This window comes from Typha latifolia, chromosome 3, assembly GCF_019914945.1.
Source record: "Typha latifolia isolate L0001 chromosome 3, TyphaL0001v2, whole genome shotgun sequence".
Lineage (NCBI taxonomy): Eukaryota > Viridiplantae > Streptophyta > Magnoliopsida > Poales > Typhaceae > Typha > Typha latifolia.
The window spans coordinates 3,702,315-3,716,850 of record NC_133088.1 but is presented as its reverse complement, the minus strand read 5'-3'; the positions used below and the strand labels follow the sequence as shown (position 1 = coordinate 3,716,850).

Below are 14,536 nucleotides of genomic sequence, written 5' to 3'. Positions count from 1 at the left end.
GTCAATACATACATATATCCTTTTCTCAAAAAATGGTATATATTAAATTTGCCTACCTACTCCTAAGCAGCCCTCGACTCCCCAGCTGCATCAATCAGGATAGGTTAAAATATATTTTATATTCTTGAATGTTGGAGGAAAATCATTGTACTCCCTTAAAATTTTTATTTGATAGAAGCAGAGTTATTTAAGTTATTTTTAAAAATATATTAAATTACTTACTGTAAGATGAATCTCAAATAGAATGATAAGCAATAGCCAAAGTATGATATGCAATAGCACATGCAAATACAATAATATTTATGCGATTAAAAAATCAAAGATCATCTCTCCGAGATCAAATCAAGTACTATAATAATTAGCGGTTATAAAATACTTATAGATCGTCTGGTATTACTCATAACTATCTCTGAAGTGATTTGTTTGCCTCTCCCTTTAATACACTTATTTTCACATTTGATACATAACTTTCAAACGGATTTAATCTTTTTCGAACGATTGAGTGTTCCAAGCTATCATATTCCAATGTTAGATGATTTTCGCACTCAGGAAAAAAAAATCATTTGATATGCATCGACGACTTTGTTCTCATAAAAAAATTTGTTTTAATGGAATCAGAATTATTTGAATAAGAATCTTGCAATGCTATTTTTCAAGCTAAAAGTAGACGATGTGTTACTAATCTTTGCAATTAAATCTAAAGAAATCAAATCATAAAAGACTTTGATTTCTCACATATTTGTTAATCACAAAATTTAACAATTTTATCATCTCTGTTAATGACATTCATAATTATAGTTAATCAAAATTTCAAGGAGAGACAAGTCATATAAAATAAAGTTGTGGGAGATAAAAGTGATTCAATGCCAAACACTGTGATCGAATCACGAATATAATATAATAAAAGAATCCAAAGTCCAAGTCTTCATTGGGGAAAGAATAATACACACACACACCCACACACATATATATATATATATAGCATGCGTCCATTTCTAATTAGCTAATTAGCTCAAGAATATTTGCCGGCGAGGAAAAAGAGAAGAAGCCACGTCTTTAACTTTGTATCCATACATTAATTGAGGTCAGACGCCATTTTCATGGTCATTGTCACAGAAGAATATTTTTAAATTAAATTTAGACTATTGAATTATTATCTTTTATCTAATTTTTTATTACGTTTCTCATAAACTATTATAAATGTCTCACCCATAAGAAGATTATAATACATTGATAAACTAAAAAAGAATTATATATTTTTTTCTATAAAATATAATAATAAACATGTTATAGGAAGTCTATGTGTCATAAATTTTTTTTAGAAAAGATATGTAAAAAATAATAATAGTTTAAGGGTCTAAATATAATTATTTCTTTTCCCAAGGACAAGTTGGCAAGATTTTTAATATCTTCAATTACGAGTTAGTCATTTTCTGACATGTGTTACACAAAATGAAACAACTAAAGTTAATAATATTTCTTTCATTGAGAGGTACGAAGATTAAGTTGACAGGCACACTAAGACTGGAATATCGCAAAGAATTAGAGGAATAATATTGATTATATAGTCTGTGGCTTTGTGCCACTGCCAAGCATATATCAAAAGGTTTGTTAGAATTTGACACGCATTCCGAGTATATCCATGATCACGTTTTATTTTCCCTTCAAAAATATAATAAGAAATAATTATACCTAGACTAATTCAAGGTTTGAATTATTGTCCATATTTATAAAAACCATCTCTTTTTTTTCCAAAAAAAAAAAGTTATACCCAATTATATTAGGATAAAGAATATATAAAAGAAAGCAGAGTATAAGAATTATAGAGAATAAAGAGCAGGGGAGATAGGCAGAGTGGGGGTAACATATTGGTTATTAAACTAGAAGATGCTGAGTAACATACTGGTCTTCTTAATTATATAAAATCTCTGAAATGATTGTTCTCTGCATGATTTATTTTAGGTTCTCTAGGAAGTTGAAGATAAGATAATCATTTGATATTTTGCATTAATGCAATCAGAGGATACTATTGGATAATTGAGGTAAACAAAGTGTAAATAAAATGATTAAGCCATATAATAATTTGTGGCAAAGTGGCACTTCTCAGATGTGCTGTAGAATGCACTCATAAGATTGGATGCTTGATATTTATTTTTCTGAATATTAAGGAAGAACAGATTAGTTCCTTAGACGATAAAATCATTCTAATGGATTTCATGATTTGAAGAAGAACTTTGAGATAGAAAATTGTGTCGTTTATGTTCCAATACTTACAAGAACAGAACAGAAGTACTGCAAACTGGATTATGAGAATAATTTTTAAGAGACTACTAGTTGTCACTTGCATGTGGTGAGTTTCCTATTCTAGACTGAAAATTTAGGAAATCATTCGAAGAGTATAAGATAAGATGAATATTGAATACATAGTTGATGTGGAAGTGATAGTAGTCTAGAAATATTATATGTCATCAGCATAGAAACTTGAAATTTCTCAAGTATCAGGGATTCTGAGAACCATTACAATTTTTTCTCTGGACAAAATAGACTTCTGAAAATAAAGTCTTCCTCCTGGAATGTAGCTTTCCTGGTTATGGAGGAGAAATTCTGATCATCTTGCTGATCTATAACCTCGATATGGTGCGATTCATGTCTCCCTCAGTCACTATGTGGTTGCGAGTGATATCTTTGAGAGAGGTGCATCCGCTTAATGCCATCGTCAACTCAAACTCCTCGCGAAGCATCTGAAGAACCTTTCTTACGCCAGCCTCGCCTTCAGCAGCCAAAGAGAACACCACTGGCCTACCAATCTGAGATGAGTGTGAGATATTAGTATTTAAGTTTCTTCCTTACTATGTGAAATGAGTAAGCTTGGAGTTAAAAATCTAGTCAGAAAGGATTGCATGAGGTATGCTACTTGCATACCGGTAACTTATATGTCTAAAAATTTAGCTGCTTTTACTTACAAATACACCAGAAGCTCCCAAAGCCAGAGCCTTGAAGACATCAGTTCCTCGACGAACACCTCCGTCTAGAAACACAGGAACTCGTCCTTGTGCAGCTTTGACAACCTGAATATACACACATATTGTTAAGTATTTCATGCAAGTCATGTGTGTATTCTTAGCTGCGTAGTTATTAAGCATGTCCAAGATGAAAAGAAAAAGAAAAAATTCAAGTGATGCCACTGGGTACTGCTACACTGGTGTATGCTGAAAAGTTGCGAGGACCAGGACTCAGATAGGCTACTGCATTTGATATGTATAATTGCATGGTCCGAAGGGAAAGGAATCATTTTACATTTAATTGAAATTCTCGATGCTGGTGGTCACTCTAACTCCTCGCAATGTAACTAGAAAAGATCGTCATTACAAGTGAATTACCTCTTCCAGAGCAGAGATGGTAGCTGGAACATAATCTAGCTGACGAGCTCCATGGTTGGACACGATAATACCAGCTGCACCAGCTTGTATAGCCAGCCTTGCTGCATTTTATGATTGCAGAAACAAAGTAAAATATGAAGCAATTCATCCAAATTGAGGAAAGATGGAAAAACACTGAATGCTTACTGTCCTCTGCAGTCAGAACCCCTTTAACTAATATCGGCATAGAAGTGATAGTCTGTAACCACTTAACGTCCTGTTCAAATCCAAAACAAGTATAGTCTGATTGTTACTAACCAAGAAACCTGTAAGAATATGCTAACAGAAAGATTCTTTCTAGACAATGTAAAATTGACATCCTTTTAAAAACTAAATAAATGAGATTTCCTAAGCCAAATTATTGTTTAACTAGTTCAACTTAACTATTATCTAGGAACAAGATTCAATCTAATGTAGTACTTTGATACTATGTATTCACCAACAACTAGTCAACTTTAATAAGATAGACAACTTAAAAGATGTAAAGAGGATATTTGGTTTTTCACTTTTTTGAATGTTTTGGTGACTTGGTATCAATAATAAATGATAACTAGATAACTTTCTACAAATGAAAACCACACAACGGATTAGGTTTGCCTTATGTGTACTTTTTGAGTGAGTGTTCCTTAATATGAAGTATGTCATGGCAAGTATTATCATGCCAATGGCACGAAGCATGTCGACCTTGGCTAGACATGGTATGTATTGATGTCGACCTTGGCTAGATTGTGTCGTTGACACAATGAATAGTTTTGACATGCTAAAAATATTCGTAAAACATTTTAGGGCCTTAAAAATATGTTTTAGAGGCTAAATTAAAGTGTAACATATGAAATTAAAATATAATCTCATGAATTTTCTCGTATCTTCTTTGTTGAAGCAAATAACTTTAGAAAAAAAAAAAGTAAAAGTTTCATCGGATTTCAAAAATTAGAAGTATAATCTATATAGATCAAGCACCAAAATATAAAAAGGTATGAAAAGTGATGAAAAAGGACACAAATAGGTTCGTTTAAAATAGTATATGCTCATTCCCTAATGACACCTATCAGCATGAGTGGCCATGAAGGAGTTTTGATATACTCCCCCTGCATTCGTGCTAATAATTCCCTAGCATAATACGTATTGGCCCGTGCCGACCGGCACAACATTTTTTTTATGGTTCGCCATAAGCTGAATGTGATAAGATGTTCCACATAGAATTTGAATTTTTTTATGCTAATATGTGAACATCATGCATGCAAAGCAACAGATGACATAACAAACCTTCCAGCTCAATGTACGATCAATTTGTCCAGCAACATACGATGCAAGCCCAGAGTCATTACTCTGCATATGCCACAAGTACATAATGAAAAACACGCATAAGGATAGACCCAAAGATAATCAAATACTCACTTCGTCCATTTTGCCAAGGTCCAAACCCTCAAAGTTTTTGAGCGTCAAAAATGGTGGTAAAGTAAATCTGTAATGAAACGCAAATCTAGAGTCAGTGTCTTAGAAGAGTATCTTGAAAACATTTGTGCAAATCTTCCAGAATTTGTGACTATCTTGTGATTCAAGTTATGTTATCTCAAAAACATTCGTGCAAATCTTTCAGAATTTGTGACTATCTTATGACTCAAGTTATGCATGATGTATTTGTTAGATTATTAGTGTGGATTGGATAAGCAAGCAAGTCGAGTATAAGCAATTGATGAATTCATTGGACTTTGCTGACGCAAAACCTTCTGCACCCCATGCTGGATTTACAGATTGTGCTTTTCCAAAAACACGAGCCACTTTCGACCAAATGAAACCATGTTAAAGTAGAAATTACTGAGGAAAAATAATAAGATAAGAAGATCATTTCAAGAGTCTTCGAAAAAGCTTGCAGTCATAGCATTGAATCGTTGTGCATAAGTGACGCCACTGCCGATATTATAAATAAAACTAATGTAGATCTTGGTGGAAGTAAGAAGTGGAAAATCAATACATACCTGTTTTTTATGTCTGATTCCCTTCGGCCAAGTCTTGGAGTATCCACCGTAAGGGCTATTGCCTTGAATCCAGCCCTTTCAGCTCTTCTAACAAGCTGAGAAACTACATTCCTGTCTTTGTAGACCTAACAAAAACGGGAATAACAAGACATAATGGAAATATATGCACTAAGAAGCTAAAAGTAGGACAATTGATAAGACAACAGGAAGTATTTACATAAAGCTGGAAGAACCGAATTCCTGGCCCTGTGGAGGCAACCTCTTCAACGCTGGAAGTAGCCCATGATGATAATGTCTAAGAAAGAAAGACGCGACTTCAAATATTTTGAAATTGTGAAGTAATAAAACTGAAATAATGGATTTTCATAAATCATGTTGTCATAAGAATTATTTACAAAACAAAATAGCCTAAGACAATAATGACAGACCATAATAGTGCCTGCTGCTGATGCTGCTCTCGCAGTTGCATACTCTCCTGAGACATAGCATTGCAATCAAGTTAGGGCTTTTCCTTCATAGCAATACATAAATACAATCAAATTAATGTGATCCTTAATTTTATTTTGCAGAAGATAAGAGATATATAAAATACTTAGAAGACTTGCTTATTCAAAGCAATAAAATGGCAGAGAGATATCAACTTGTGTAATTGACATACCTTCTGGGTGCGCCATCTTTTGCATGGCGGTAGGAGCAATCATAATTGGCATTGATATATTGAATCCAAGCACAGTTGTGGTCATGTCAATTTTGGCAACATCGATGAGTATGCGGGGGCGGAACCTAGTAAAATATCAATGATTAAGGTCCCAAGAAGTTTTCAAGTGCTTTGGCTCTTCAGATCCCTCAATTAAAATTTATCATATATTTTTTATCATATCATCTCAGGAACAATAAGAGCAACAATCGAAACATCCCCATAATTATTTGGATTAATGCCTTGATCTTATTGCGAAGACAACAGAAGAGCAGATGAAAATTCCCACTAAACCTAGACCAGAAAATTTTAAAATTAAGAAAGATGAAACATTTATCGTCATGAAATAGAAAGAGGTACAAATTGTACATTAGAGGTAGTTTTATAACAATCCATGCTTATGTTCTTCTTAATGGAACCATAACCCCATGAAGGTTTTCATTAAGGCTACTGCCAACAGAAAAAGTAAAGGAAAATTAGCAAAACATGGATATCACTCATTTTAACAGCAAAGAATGCTCTGCAACAACTAACAATTAACCTTCTCAATGACAACTTGAATTCTTGAAGACATGAAGATAAAAATGTCTCACCCCACAACAGAAAATGCTGTCACAATATTTTATACATGAGATGCTATCGATTTAAATCATCCCTCTTTTCACCTTGAATTTATCAAAATATTCATGTCGCTCCCTTTGAAACATATAAGCAATTGTTGATCAGAACTTAAAATTAAGGAATAGAAGAACCACTGAAGTCAAACATCAGGATCATAGGGACATATTAGAAGTAACATAATTTTGTCTATAATACCCCAAAACGAGCATAATATTTGAGAAATGAGCTCTTACAGAATTTTTGAGAATGCCTCCCTGTTCTCTTTAAGAGTCCACTGATCTTCTGCACCTGAAGCATAGTAGTCATACACCATCTTCGGCAACTTCTGCTTCGCAATGGCTTCATACTCCATAACATTGGTTATCTCCATGTTCTTGTCTAAAAGTTACACCACTTCAGAACCCAATTTCTACAACCGTAAGATGGCGAATTTAGACAATAATACAGGAAAAATCAAAAGATTTGCAACCAATTAAGAACTTTGCTATCTTTTCTAAAAGCTTAGTCTGATTGCAAACAGATGGAGGGTACTATATTTCAACAGATAAGTCTGGTACAATTCAGACTCAGTATATTATGTTCTTATTATATCATGACAACTCTCAATCTTCTTTAAAAGCTTGAAATTTTGCAAATGAAAAGGAACAATCCACAAATATTTAATTGGAAAACATAACCCAACTCATAAAAATAAGAACAAAGATGCAAGAAACAAAGCAAAAGACAAAGGATGGAAGAGGATGGCACCTTACTTCCTGCAGGCAGGAGAAGGGAAATGAAGTGGAACCAGAAGAGGAGGTAAAGTGATATATGGATTGGAGAATGAAGACCTGTGATGGTGGTTTGTTGGCTAAAGAGTAGGAGAATGGGATAGAGAGGTTCATGCATGAAGACAAAAGATTGGGAGATGGTCAGATGGGGATGTAGAATTATTTGTTGCTGGATGGGGGAATAGGAGTGGAAACTTATTGGTTTTGGATCAGCTTTTCGAGGTGGGAATTAAAAATGGCTCCTCCAACACTACTTTCTCATCCGCAAGTGTCACCTCCCCATTCCACATACCAAAAATTCTGCATTTCTCTCTAGCAAATAGAATAATACTACTAATAAAAATGCCAACAAGAACCTGCAAGGTTGGAACCAATATATCAGAGGACAGAGATAACAACAAAAAGAAACACAGAAGAAAGGTATCAAATCGCCTTTTGCCATACTAATTTAGTGATCTACATAGATAAGTATAAAACTACTTCTCCTCTGCCCTTATATTAGTACTGGTTAGTACTACCATTGGAAGGGAAATTTATAAAAACTACTCTATATTTTATTTTTATTATCGTTATATAATTTGATCTTAAGATCCAGTTGCCTTCTACTTTTATCTTAATCTTAAAATACATACTCACAGTTATCAAGATCATTTTAGCATTTTTATTTAATTTAATTCATTTATATAGTAACTGCTCGTCAAGGAAACTAACAAAAGGATGCTTTTCAGGCATTAAATGTCAAATGCAAAAATTAAATGATAAATATTAATTTAATAGAATGTGAATAGTAATACAAGCATAGGATATTTTTTGATAATTTGCCCAAAAAAAATATTAGTATCGGATGGGTTATTGGTATTTGCGGTGGCAACTCTAATTATATATAAGTATCATGAGGTGAGGCGAGGCGAGGAAAGTTTTATTCAATGAGTTCGATTTTGGTCTGGACGGCCTAGCACAAGATACACAGCAACATATAAATTATATATGTAGGATAATTTTAGATTGGCCTGAAGAAAATTAAGCGGCCCAAAGCCCACAAGCATACCGAAATATTGGGTCGAAACTTCGGCCTTGAATAGACAATTCCTATTCATTCCCCTATTCATTAAACACCCGACTTCGCTTCGCCGCCTTCTCCTTTCACCCCCCCTTTCCTCGTTTGTGTGGGTCTTTGTTTCCCAATCTCTCTGCACCTCCATTACCCCTAGAAACCAGCGGACGAAGAACACGACGACGCGGATCCACGAGATTGGAGGCGGCGATGCGATCGGATGAGGAGGCGGCGGCGGCACAGGAGGAGGAATCGGAGGAGTCGCCCGGCGATCTCACGGCAATTGGAGAAGCTATCGGAACCGTCGGCGGATCCATCCTCCTCCGCCGTTGATGGATCTCCAGATGACGTGGCAGAATCGCCGTCGCAAGGCCGGGCCCCCTCTTGGCCTCAAGAACCTCGGCAACACCTGCTACCTCAACAGCGTCCTCCAGTGCCTCACCTATACCCCACCCCTCGCCCAATTCTGTCTCTCCTCTCAACACTCCTCTCTCTGTATGTAACCCTAATCCCCTGGTTGTTTTGATTTCCGTTGTTTTGCAGATCAACCCTAAAAGTTTTCGTTTTGGATTCTTAATTTCTTTATCCAGGCAAGTCCTTGTTCGCAAACAGGGAGAAAGAGTGCCCCTTTTGTATCCTGGAGCGGCAGATCGCGCGGTCTTTAAGCATCGACGGGCCGCTCGACGCGCCCTCCAAGATCCACAAATGCCTCCCGCTCTTCGCCGATCACTTCCGGTGGGGGCGTCAGGAGGACTCGCACGAATTCCTTCGGTATGTCATCGATGCCTGCCACAACGCCTGCCTCCGCCTCCTCAAGCGCCTTTCTGTTGCCTCGGCCAACGGGAATGGGAATTGTAATGGAGCTACGAAGGGGGAGTCGGGGACGCGTAGCACGGTCATGAAGGAGATATTTGGAGGGGCGCTGCTTAGCCAAGTGAAGTGTTTATCGTGCAAGGGGGAGTCTAATAAGACGGATGAGATCATGGACATCAGCCTTGACCTATTCCAGAGTAATTCTTTGAAGGACGCGCTCGCCCGGTTCTTCCAGCCCGAGGTCTTGGATGGCAACAATAAGTACAGCTGCGGAAAGTAAGAAAATAAGCAAGTTAACTTTTGTATCAATTTCTTGCTCAACTTTATGTCTGATTATTGGTATCCTTTTCGTTTGCCAGGTGTGAGAAGCTTTCTGTGGCCAGAAAGCAGATGTTCATACTTAGAGCGCCGAATGTTCTTGTCATACAGCTCAAGGTGTTATTGGGAGGCTTTTTTTCCTTCTTTGTGTGGGTGTGTTGCTTTGTTATTTTGGATACTCAAGAACTTACTGTCTGATTAACTTTTGTACTTTTAGAGATTTGAGGGCATACATGGAGGGAAGATAAATCGGAATATTGAATTTGAGGAGGTTCTAGTGCTTTCAAGGTTCATGCATAACACAAGTCAGGTTTGTTTTCATTTCTCATATAAACAAGTTGATGTAGTTATAGACAACGATATCAGTAGAAAATGAGAGACATAAGCTGCCAGTGGAGCACTTTAATTTATCAAACTGTGGTAGTGTTGTGATGTTATAGGATTATATCATATTTGATTTGATAGATATAACTTGTTTATTCTTTTGCATTTACCTGAACAATATAGTATGATAGAAACTGAGATTTGAGTTTACTAAATGCCACTTATACAAAAGAAAAGTTTGGAAGGGTGATTGGGACAGCAATAGCACACAGTCACCATATTTGTGTAAAGCATTATCCTTGTATCCAAATTGTTGCGGCACCAGCATCTTCAGCTTACGTGTTTGCATCTTGGCATCATATTGGATGGTTTATGGGGAAACTTGATGTTTTCCTAATGTTCGGTTCTCTGTTTTTTTATCAGAAACATTTCATATTTCAAGTTTCATGGGTTACAAATGAAGTCTACAATTTGTCCGGTGATTATAGTATTTAGGCCAACATAATATTGGAACTAGTAGCCATTTCCAAATCATGCCCTTCTTGTAATACTAGGGAGAACTCAAATTCCACCCTCCTTTTGATAGATAAATTCATTTTTATCTTGGAGAGTTGGAATTGTAAATAGTAAGTTATTGGCTGCCAGTGAAGAAGCCTTACTATTGGCGCTTCTATTTATTCGGGGCTTGTTTGCCTTGAGTTTAAGGACCCTCCCTGAACTGAACTGATTTAGGAACCCCTAAACTGGTTAGTAATTAAATATTTTTTTATCTTTTCATATATAATCAAGTTTACTCTTCAAAAAATTAAAAATAAGAAATGAGACTAACTAATTGAGTTCGAGGCTTAGCCTCAAACTAAACGAGGCCTTGAGATATAGGATTCCTATAATTATTGAGGACAAAAACCTTACAGAAATGATTTGTCAATTGGAGGATTATACAAATATGAAATAGAATAAAGATTAAGAATTCTTATATTATGTTGATAGCCTAGATATTGAGCATAATATTTGGTTGAGCAGGTGAGATGTACTGAAGTTCACTGGTTAAGGTGCAAACATTTTGAATACACAGGCAGGTTGCATAAAAATATGACTAAAAAAAGTACAAAGACCAGCATATGAAGTTTTCTTAAGTCCACTCTACTAAACAGAGATGTTTTCGGCTTTATTTATTTAATACGTTTGTACCTTGCTTGAGGGATATATCATGTTTGTTTTGGAGGTAATTCACGATTTAAATTGATATATTTGATGGCAATGCAGGATTCACAGCCGGAGTATAATCTCTTTGGCAGTGTTGTTCATTCAGGTTTTTCCCCCGAATCCGGCCACTATTATGCATACATTAAGGTTTCGCCTGCTCTCACTTCATCTTTAAGTGTTGATACTTGTTGAGAGTGACTTGCTTTTCTTGGGCTGCATCTGCATGACTGCTGACTAATATTTCTCCCATTATTTTCTGTAGGATGCTTCTGGTCGTTGGTATTGCTGTAATGATGCCCATGTTTCACTTTCAAGCAGTCAGGAGGTTTTGTCTGAGAAGGTCTATATCCTCTTCTATTTACTCAGTAACCAGACTCCCAGATCTGGTAAAACTGGTCATCCATGCAATACAACAAAATCTTCAGATTCCAATGGAAGTGCTGTATCGCCAAAGCTAAAGTCCAGTGAGCTTTTGAAAACACCGCTAGTAAAACCAAATGGAGTTTCTTCTAAAACCTGTGCTTCAACCATGTTGAAGAACGGTAGAATAACTCCTAACCCGCAGATCAAGCAGATTAGCCTGAAGAACTTTGATATGAAAAAAGTGATCTCAAATGGTAAAAGTAACCTTGAGGTTAATAATAATGTTTCAATAGGAAAAGATAACAAATTGTCTGGACTGAGCTCTTCAGGAAAATCTGAGACTGTGTATGAGGGCGAGGCATTAGCAGCTCCTAATGGAATGACTGTTAATGGGAATATTTCTTCTGAGTTGGTTGAGCTGAATACAGGGAATAAAATGTCAATGCCAAATGGAACTGGATGTACTAATCTACTGCAAGTAAAAGTACACAAGAGTATTGAAACTAAAATTCTTGCTCATCTAGAGAGAGATCCTGAACATTCATCTAGCAGCACTACTAGAGATGATCACTCTGATCTCCCATCAATTAAGAGAAAAACACAAGGCTGTGGAAGCACTGAAGCTTCAATACAATGCTCTGAAGAGGCAAAAAGTTTGTCTGCCGAAGATATTTCTTGCAAGACTCAGATAACATATCGAAACCATAATATAAAGGAACTTGAAAATTTGAAAGAAGTGTAAGTCTCTTTGTTTTCTGCTTTAATGTATTCTTTCCTTTTTGGAAAACTAGCTGATGCTGCTTATGGAGTTCATCTTTATTTCTGTTTCATTTTCTTTCTTGATATTACTGTCCGTTCACCTTTAATTGTCTGTTTAAATCATCATTAGTATACATAGTTTATACTTCTTTAAAGTATAATTAAGTTTTTTGTTTAATTTTTATCTTAATTTTCCAGCTCTACCTCCTGCTACAATTTCACCAATTTCTTACACCATGACTCTATATTTATTAGGCTTGCTGGAGAAGCCTCTTCGAAGTTGCTGGCATGTGGTTGGGTGGATAATGTGCATAGTTTCATGCGCACTAGAAAGAGATTATGTGTACAGGCTGCTGGCAGTTGCCCAGATAGTAGTTTATTAAGGTAAACTTTGTATTCAGCTTAACTTTCTTTCTTTTTGTTTTATATTGTTTATGCAAAGATCTTTTCTAGACACTTTTTCATACTGTAAGTCTGTAACTAGACAGTATCAACTCATCTGATTCATTTGGTATATCAACAATACAATTTGATGGCTAATTTATATCATTCTAATGAACTAGAAGGAGTATATTGACGCAAGTGGCCAAGGTATTTGTTACATTTGAACTTAGAAATAAACATGACATTTTTGCCTGATTCCCTTGAAGAAAATATGCCTTATCATCAATACATTTTACATCTCTCTCTCTCTCTCTCTTCCAAAGCCAATTTAGTTTCACTCTTTTGAACTGCATGCCACTGACGCGCTGACATAAGCTTTTACTGTAGCTTGTTATGAATAGATCAAATATAGGACTCATAGTTGAAAAGGAACCATTTAGGGATGCATACCTAGTGAACTCCAACATCACGGCAATCCATGCCTGCAGGCCACAACTTATCTCAACCAAATATGTAAGCATATCATACGATTCAAGCGCCTTCATCATCATATGTCTGCCTGTCACTGTGAGGCACACCATTATTTCTGCCTGAAGGGCCCTCCTATCAGCCAGGACCACTACCAAGGTATAATGGGAGGTAGTTTGCTGCTCATGGTTGGCATACTGATTATACATATGGTTTCTTCTGTCAAGAAAATCTCCCCATCAAAATTTGTCTAAATCAAGTTACTTGATGATCCTCTCTTCTTCATGGTTGGTCACATGCATAATTTTTTTTATCATGTAAGTTGAACGGATTGCAGTAGATAAGTTTCACCATCAACTGAAAATGTAGACTTCTTCCTACTGAGCTAAGAAGTTAAACAATTTGAACTGCATTTATGTTAGAACTTATACATTATACTATACGCTTAATTCTTGTGATGCATGTGAAGTATGATTTCTTAGTATTTTTTCTAGCAAGCAAAATGATGTAGTTCTGAATGTGTCTAACGTACTATGCTTTTCACTGCCATGCAGGAAGCAGTTGAAAGATGATGCTAGAAGGACCTTTCTCTCACAAATTCCTGAGTCATTAAAGGAACACCTTGTTGACCGCCTTAGATCATTTAGCCAAGGGAAACCTTTTTTGGATGCTTAAGTAGTAATTCGGGAGTAATCCTTGCACTACTTACTTTGTTGTCGCTGCTGGAATTGGTGTAAAATATTACTCATAGCTGTATCTGGAAATTGATGATTCTTATGAATTTTGCAAGGCAAAACTCCTGGTATGTGTTCATTCAGCAATATCCTACATATTACATTTTCAAAAATGCTAAAGACTTCCATTGTCAGGATTTGCCCTTAAAATTTATTCGTTGATATACATATTTCTTTTCTCCTTTTTTAGGTGCCCGCAAGAATCTTTGTTGATTGACCAACAATCTCTTTCAGTGGCTGTTACATTTTTGAGGCTGAAATTTCTTTGCTAGCAGAGGTTGAGTATGAAGAAACATTCCTTTGTAAGATATCCTTTTTGATGATACTGTCTGTCAGTTCGTAGCAGTTTCATTTCCTGTTTATTGAACGAAAAGATGATGGAATATTATATCTTGAACGTATTAACAGATTGAGTACATATTTGATGAGTTTTTCTTGCCCCAGCTTAGAATCTTCGTTGCTTGTTGCCGATAGGGAATTCTGATGACTTTGAGTTGACAGGAATTGTGAGTTATAAAGGTTCCTGTTCTAACAGCAATTTTGCTTCTTCTTTTTTTTTTTTGCAACATTTCTGACAATTGAGGTATGAATGCAATATTTGTATTGCATATTCTTGTTGATTCTATA

General features: G+C 35.9%; 2 protein-coding genes across 6 annotated transcripts; one reads left to right on the top strand and one right to left on the bottom strand.

The window, feature by feature from the left end:
• Positions 1-2,427: 2,427 nt before the first annotated feature.
• On the bottom strand, positions 2,428-7,928 carry LOC140784914 (glycolate oxidase 1). 4 transcript variants are annotated; one of them, XM_073132528.1, is made up of 12 exons: positions 7,464-7,928; positions 6,950-7,125; positions 6,057-6,181; positions 5,827-5,873; positions 5,616-5,693; positions 5,399-5,523; positions 4,818-4,884; positions 4,686-4,748; positions 3,567-3,636; positions 3,381-3,481; positions 2,964-3,068; positions 2,428-2,807 (listed from the first exon to the last, which is right to left on the bottom strand). In XM_073132528.1, exons 2-12 carry the CDS (start codon positions 7,084-7,086, stop codon positions 2,622-2,624), a joined length of 1,104 nt encoding a protein of 367 aa, XP_072988629.1. In that variant the 5' UTR covers positions 7,087-7,125; positions 7,464-7,928; the 3' UTR covers positions 2,428-2,621. The 4 variants fall into 4 exon arrangements, with proteins under 4 accessions (XP_072988629.1, XP_072988630.1, XP_072988631.1 ...); XM_073132529.1 differs by having other exon boundaries at positions 7,469-7,610; XM_073132530.1 differs by having other exon boundaries at positions 6,950-7,094; positions 7,464-7,602.
• A 695-nt stretch (positions 7,929-8,623) lies between these two features.
• On the top strand, positions 8,624-14,534 carry LOC140784729 (ubiquitin carboxyl-terminal hydrolase 25). Of its 2 annotated transcripts, XM_073132259.1 has the most exons (10): positions 8,624-9,035; positions 9,131-9,629; positions 9,713-9,788; positions 9,889-9,981; positions 11,262-11,348; positions 11,464-12,302; positions 12,579-12,707; positions 13,730-13,977; positions 14,100-14,211; positions 14,354-14,534. In XM_073132259.1, exons 1-8 carry the CDS (start codon positions 8,873-8,875, stop codon positions 13,848-13,850), a joined length of 2,007 nt encoding a protein of 668 aa, XP_072988360.1. In that variant the 5' UTR covers positions 8,624-8,872; the 3' UTR covers positions 13,851-13,977; positions 14,100-14,211; positions 14,354-14,534. The 2 variants fall into 2 exon arrangements, with proteins under 2 accessions (XP_072988360.1, XP_072988359.1); XM_073132258.1 differs by lacking the exon at positions 14,354-14,534 and having other exon boundaries at positions 8,632-9,035; positions 14,100-14,352.
• Positions 14,535-14,536: the final 2 nt, after the last annotated feature.

Excerpts from the sequence above, each read along its gene's own strand:
- LOC140784914 (XM_073132528.1), bottom strand. The coding sequence starts at position 7,086 with ATGGAGATAACCAATGTTATGGAGTATGAAGCCATTGCGAAGCAGAAG. Across the intron at positions 4,749-4,817 it reads ACCTTGGCAAAATGGACGAA|AGTAATGACTCTGGGCTTGC; the intron begins GTGAGTATTTGA and ends TGGCATATGCAG. Across the intron at positions 3,482-3,566 it reads GGTTCTGACTGCAGAGGACA|CAAGGCTGGCTATACAAGCT; the intron begins GTAAGCATTCAG and ends CATAAAATGCAG.
- LOC140784729 (XM_073132259.1), top strand. The coding sequence starts at position 8,873 with ATGGATCTCCAGATGACGTGGCAGAATCGCCGTCGCAAGGCCGGGCCC. Across the intron at positions 9,630-9,712 it reads AATAAGTACAGCTGCGGAAA|GTGTGAGAAGCTTTCTGTGG; the intron begins GTAAGAAAATAA and ends TTCGTTTGCCAG. Across the intron at positions 12,303-12,578 it reads CTTGAAAATTTGAAAGAAGT|GCTTGCTGGAGAAGCCTCTT; the intron begins GTAAGTCTCTTT and ends TATATTTATTAG.